The sequence below is a fragment of the Saimiri boliviensis genome, chromosome 13 (assembly GCF_048565385.1).
Source record: "Saimiri boliviensis isolate mSaiBol1 chromosome 13, mSaiBol1.pri, whole genome shotgun sequence".
In the NCBI taxonomy this organism is placed as follows: Eukaryota; Metazoa; Chordata; class Mammalia; order Primates; family Cebidae; genus Saimiri; species Saimiri boliviensis.
Window position 1 is genome coordinate 63584697 of NC_133461.1, and position 6456 is coordinate 63591152.

The 6456-nt window shown below is 39.8% G+C and overlaps 1 protein-coding gene across 4 annotated transcripts in view; it reads left to right on the forward strand.

The window, feature by feature from the left end:
- Positions 1-5829, forward strand: part of ARHGAP28 (Rho GTPase activating protein 28) — a 189626-nt gene extending 183797 nt beyond the window's left edge. For all 4 annotated transcript variants that reach the window (XM_010335561.3, XM_003924830.4, XM_010335562.3 and 1 more), the window contains one exon: positions 2126-5829. In XM_010335561.3, coding sequence (XP_010333863.2) covers positions 2126-2220 — 95 coding nt within the window. In that variant the 3' untranslated portion in view covers positions 2221-5829. The remainder of the gene's footprint in view (positions 1-2125) is intronic.
- The last annotated feature ends 627 nt before the right edge of the window (positions 5830-6456 follow it).

Sequence of the window (6456 nt, forward strand, 5' to 3'; positions counted from 1 at the left end):
CAAGTAATCCGCTTGCCTCGGCCTCCCAAAGGCTGGGATTACAGGCGTGAGCCATCACGTCTAGGTGGCTTGGATCTTTTCAGTGTGACTTAAAGTTGAAAAGTCTCTCTGGAGATTCAGTGCAAAACAAAGCAGACAATACTGTAAGAACTTTCAGAAGCATGGCACCGTTCTGATTAACTTCCATATTTTCACTCTCCTCCCAAATTCATTCTGTTTCCCTGGGGGAACAGGGGAGGAATCAACAAAACTTCCCCCCTTGGTCTGTGAATAACTCACAGCCCCATGTGCGCTCCGTGCTCCTGCTGAGGGCAGCGCCGCACCCCGCCAGCACCCTCCACTCTCACACACCATCAGCCTTTCCCTCCCAACTGCAGCATTTTCCATCTGCATTTAAAAAATCAGCAGTTGCTCTCATCTTTACAAAATCCTTTCTTGACTCCCTTTAAGTCCACTCCCATTTCTCTGTTCCACTTTACAGCAAAAACTTCTTGATTCGGTGTCTACACTCCAATTTCTTCCTCCTTGTTTTCTCTTGAAGCCACTCCAGGCACCCTCTGCCCCTCGGCACTTCACCAGAATCACCCTCTTGTCATGGCCACCAGACAGCTCGTCCGTCTTTAGAACTGCCCGAGTTGATCTTTCCCTCCTTTGAAGAACACTTTCTTCACCTGACTTCAATGACACACTAAGTTTCTGACTTTCTTCCCACTTTTCCTGGCTGCTCTGCTGGAGTCCCCGTGTCCCTTACTTCCTGTCCCCTCAGCCTCTCAGAGTTGGAGAGCCGTAGGGTTCAGTCCTCGGAACTCTGCTTTATTTGCACTTACCCTCCTTGGCGAGCTCAATCCATATCACCGCGTTAAAAATACATCTGTGTATGGTTACCCCTGAAGTTTCTATCCCAGGTGTCCCTTTAAACACTAAACCTGTCCATCCAATCACCCGGCAGGTTTGGACCTGGGACCTCTGGGACCTTTGCTCTGACTTTTCTCCAGATGCTCTCCCTCCAGACAACCTCATTTCTCACTCCCTCACCTCCGCCAGGCCTTTGCCAATAAATCACCTTCTGGGCGAGACCCTCCTTCCCTGCACCCTCCCGAACATGCCTTCCATGCTTGGTCTTTCTCTCATGTTCTTACCACCAGTGGACTTACTTGATGGCATATTTGTTTGTTTGCTGCCTTGTGCTGCTGTTAGAATGTTTTTCACTGCTACATGGCTATAACCCCAGTCCCTGGAATAGTGCCTGGCACATAATAACTTAAATATTTGATAAGTAAATGCATCAAGCAACCACTCACGCAGGCAGCTCTTGGTACTTTTGTTTGAGACTTCAGCACACATTTGAAGCGCACTGCACATAAAGGCTTTCAAATATATTGGCCCCAGGGAATGATCTTTTAGTTGTTACCATTTTTGGATTTCCTGCCTATGGGATTTGCATCCACAGTAAAGAAACAAAATGACCATTCTTAAAATGAACTTGACTTGAATCATCCCTAGCTCTGGTCAAGTACCTACTAAAACCATTAGAGGACATGTATTAGCATGTAAATGATGAGTTTATACTTGAAACAAGTTCTTGTTATATTTTTATTTTCTTTGCTTTTTTTTTTTTTTTTTTTTTTTTTTTTTTCTGAGACAGGGTCTCACTCTGTCACCCAGGCTGGAGTACAGTGACATGATCTTGGCTCACTGCAACCTTGTTTCCCAGGATCAAGTGATTCTCCTGCCTCAGCCTCCCAAGTAGCTGGGATTACACGTGCCTGCCACCATGCCCGGCTAATTGTTGTATTTTTAGTAGACACAGGGTTTCACCATGTTGGCCACACTGGTCTCCCTCAAGTGATCCGCCCGCCTCAGCTTCCCAAACTGCTGGGATTACAAGCCTGAGCCACCACACCCAGCCCTTGCCATATTTTTCTAATTGATGCCATGAAGCAAAGGAACAATTTGCCTGTGGTGGTATGTCTGCTTTCTTCCACGATTTCACATGAGATTTGTTTGAAGTACCCATACTTCATAGCCTTAAAGAAAGAAAAAAAAAATGAAGGGAGAGAGGGAGAAGACATACACATATGTACATACACGTACACTAATTCTTTGATCTTTCTCTTTCTTTTAGGAGAGCATTGCTTGGATCCAGATGCTTATATATTGGATGTGTATCATATAAATCCTCAAGCAGAATGGGTGATTAAACCCCAACAGAGTTCTTAAAATAGCCTCAAGATAGCTGCTATCATGCATTATATGCCAAAAAGATCCTACATTTTGGTAGGGAAAAACAACACTCTTTGACACGTTTGTTCCTACGGCCTTCTCAGTAGTTCTGGCCCTCGGCAGTGAGCATTGTCTATGCATGAACTACGGAAGAGGCGCTGGTTCACCAATTCAACTGAAGCTTTCTCGTGACTTTCTTTTTTTATAAAAGTAAAGAAAAGATGATGCGGTCCTTCCAGAAGAAAGACCAATTTAGAATATGGAACTCTAATTACTTCTAGTATTTCAACTTCCTAGCGGAAATGAACTTGGCCCTAGACCTGGGGATAAGCAACAGTTCGTTATGTTGCCAATGCTGCCAAACAGAAGAGGGGAAAGAGACCCTTTTTTATACTTAATGTACATATATTGACTTTTTGAGCAAGAATGCCGGAAATAACCTTCATTTCTACCCTGCAAAATCACCCTGATCTGCTTTCCAAACAGAATCAGTTTCTGAAGTGAAACATGCAATATTTATGCTCTGACTCACTCCTGAATTGGAGGAGGAAGAACTTCATCTAAAGAACACTATTGTTATGTACATCAGACTGTGTATTGTGACTATCAGCATTCTGGTGCAAATGAACTTTTCTCTATCATCAACTGTGGAAAACTGATACTTTTAAAGCATATTCTTCTGTGAGCACAGGTCCTCCTAGTGAAGCTTAGTTTGACAAAGGGTGTCTTATGCTTTCCTAACCATATTTGTAGTTAACATTCACAGAGCCTCTATTTTCTGATTATGGTTGTGGTGCTCAGTATCTTTCCAAGTAACAGGCACAGGCTTCCTTTTCTCATCAAACATACCATTTGTTGTATTTCACAACTATACACAGTCACTTTTGCAGTCCCAATTTAAAAATGCAGAACTGCTTTATCCAAGAATGCTGAAACATACTGTTATGTCCCGGGTTTTTAAACTATAAAAGCAGATTGTGCTTTTGTTTGTTACTCACAGGCATGGCCAGGCACTGTGGATTAGCCTGAGGCTTAAAATCAGGTGCATGTCTGGTAAGATGAACACTCTCGCTATCAAGAGCCTGCAGAGCCATTTTCCAGACCTGCAATTGGCCAGAACACATAGTCTCCACATTTCTAACTCGGAGCAAATCTAAAATGTGCTGAGGGATTGGACAACTCTGCCTTTCTGCTTGAGACTGTGGATATAGCCCTTCTTGGGTTAGCTGGAAAGGGAGCAGAGTTCTCATGTATCCCAGACATATACTTCAGCTTGGACTCTACAGATTGAGATTTTGATGAATTATATTGGATTTAATGTGGTCCAAATGACTCTCTCTTACAATTCAAGCAGTAGACAAAGTTGCTCACAAATGCAGGAAACATCTTTTCGTCTACTTAGCAAAACGTGATGGCATTTTAAACCTATTTGTAGAAGAAATCTCAAAACATGATAATATTTTAAGCCCATTTGTAGAAGAAATCTTTTATATGATATACCTTGATGTCTGTGCAAAACATTGCTTATATTAAACATGTAGATAAGGTTTCTGGCATTTGGGATTCTGTTATATTTTTACAGAAAACACAAGATCCATTCATTTGATTTGTTCATTTGAGAATTTTCATTTCCTTTGCCTGAAAACCCACTAAAAGGAAATATGCCTTCTATATAATTTTATATTTATTCCTACATTTTATTCATTTTTAATATATGTGTAATTCATGGCATGTGACTTTACATAATGAATTTCTAGAGTCTGAAGAAAATGCTTCATCATTTTTGCAATTCAGACAACAAGGATAAACATTTTGCTTTATGTAATTGCTGAATCCCAGGACATAAAATGGCAGTAATTTATGACCATTTATGGAAGAAATTCTTCAAATAGCTACGTTAGGTTTCTGCGTTATATGTGAAAACTGAGCAATATTTCTCAGTGTATTTCCTCACTCAAGTAGTTCAATTCTGTTGTTTTTATACAGAAAATTCACAAGTCTGTTCATTTAATTTTTTATTTGAGAATTTTTATTTCTTTTGACTGAAGCACATTAGAACCTATGGGTAAATTCTGCAGATTTTAAGATTTACTTCAGCTCTGTCACCAGTTTCAAATAAATGCCTAATAAATAACAAGTAAAATACAACATCTTACTCACTTTCGTGTGGTTTTAAATGGCAGAGACTTAGCTGAGTCAATAACTGTAATCACTCTAGTTTATTCAAGGATATTCAACTTCCATATATATATATATATATATATATATGGAAGGCCATGTCAATACTAGTATCATTGAATATAACTTTTATTCTTAATCAGAGGGCTAATTGATTAGAGAAGAATTTTTAATAGATAGACAGACCCAATATTTGTGTGGTTAAAGAGGGTTTTTTTGACCAATTTTATTCTTAAGAATAAACAAACCCCTACAGTTAAAATGCAAAGAAGACTGTCATCTAAGTATGGAAAGAATTCTTCCCTTATCGAGATTGGTTTTTAAAAAGTTTAATGAATTCATATAAACAAATCATATCCTTGCAAACAAAAGAAGAGCAGATACTGGGCTTCTATGTGCTATCCCTAAGAGCTTCTGATCTCCACCCATTCCTAGTGCTCTTGGTGTATGCTTGGGAAAATAATGGCCGCCAAGAAAGCACTAGAGGGAACTAACATTTTAGGACCGCTTATTCAGAAAAACACCCTAGAGTCCATTCATTTCTTCCCTCCGTCCTGCAAAAGAAGATCCCTTTGTTAAGCAGCTCACTTGGGAATATGATTCTTGGAGTCAATGATCTTTAACTGGATTATCAATTATTTACAACGTCTGTACAGTATAAACTACCTCACTTGCCTTTCACAGGGAAAAAAAAATGAGTGGACTTTAACCATTGTTGTGACAAACTGTGCCTGAATCTTGTTATTTAAATCACTTCAGTTAGCTTTCAGTATGTGTTTTAATAATATACATTTAATGATGCAAAATGTTTTCAGCAAAGCTTTAAAACCAGAAATACTCTGTAACTGTGATCTATGTGGGTATATGCTGAGAGAATTCCTGTGCCCTGGTCAGGGTCTTGTGTTTCTAACCATATGCAGATACAAGTGTTCAGGAGTAGGAGTTAATGTCCGTCTTTTCTTTCAGGCATTTTCATCTGTTGTCCACATATTTCACTTGACGGAAAGGTCGCATGAGTTAAAATGTGCCGTCTTCGTAGAGAGCATATTTTAACTGTTCTTCATAAACATTTATTTGCCTTAAAAGACTTTATGTTAAGGGATTAAGTAGTTTCTCTGACAGGTAGTTTTTAACTGTTTTCCATAAATAAAAATAATATGACATGGAATTAAAATGTTTGTTTTCAAGCATTTGTTAACAGTTTTACACGCTTACATACACCTTAAATTTTTTTTCTGTCAGGCATTTATCAACTATTTTCTAAAACGAATTTGACTGACAAATCGTGACACTAGAAAACGCCAATGTTTTATGTCTTTGCCCATCTCAAATGTTAATGTTGATTCTTCTGTTCCACAGCTTTCATTGTTAAGTAGAATATGTATGTTGCATTTTATCCATAAGAAATAAAGAGAAAAAAACTAAAAACATTGTATGAGAATTCTTCTACTTGACTTGTCCAAGGGCACAGTGATTCTAGGAACGATTTTGCCTTAAGGAAATATTTGACAGTACCTGAAAACAGATGTTGTTTCCAAATGATCTTGTTTTTGAAGAGTAACTTAGCAGTTTTTCACCACTGAGGGGTGAGAGGATGCTGCCAGCCTCTGGTGGGTGAGAAGCCAGGGATGTTACTGGCCCTGCTCCAGTGCATGGGACTGCCCTGCAGCATAGAATTATCCAGCCTAGGCCAGGCACAGTGGCTCATGCGGGTGGATCACAAGGTCAGGAGATCAAGACCATCCGAGCCAACATGGTGAAACCCCATCTCTTCTAAAAATACAAAACAATGAGCTGGGCATGGTGGTGCATACCCGTAGTCCCACCTACTCAGGAGGCTGAGGCAGGAGAATTGCTTAAGCCCAGGAGGCAGAGATTGCAGTGAGCCGAGATTGTGCCACTGCACTCCAGCCTGGGCAACAGTGGGAGACTCTCTAAATAAATAAATAAATAAATAAATAAAAGACAGTGCTGTGATTCCTGGGTGTGATGATTAGGTGTCAACTTGACTGGTTTGAGGAATGCCTAGATGCCTGGTGAAATACTGTCTCTGGG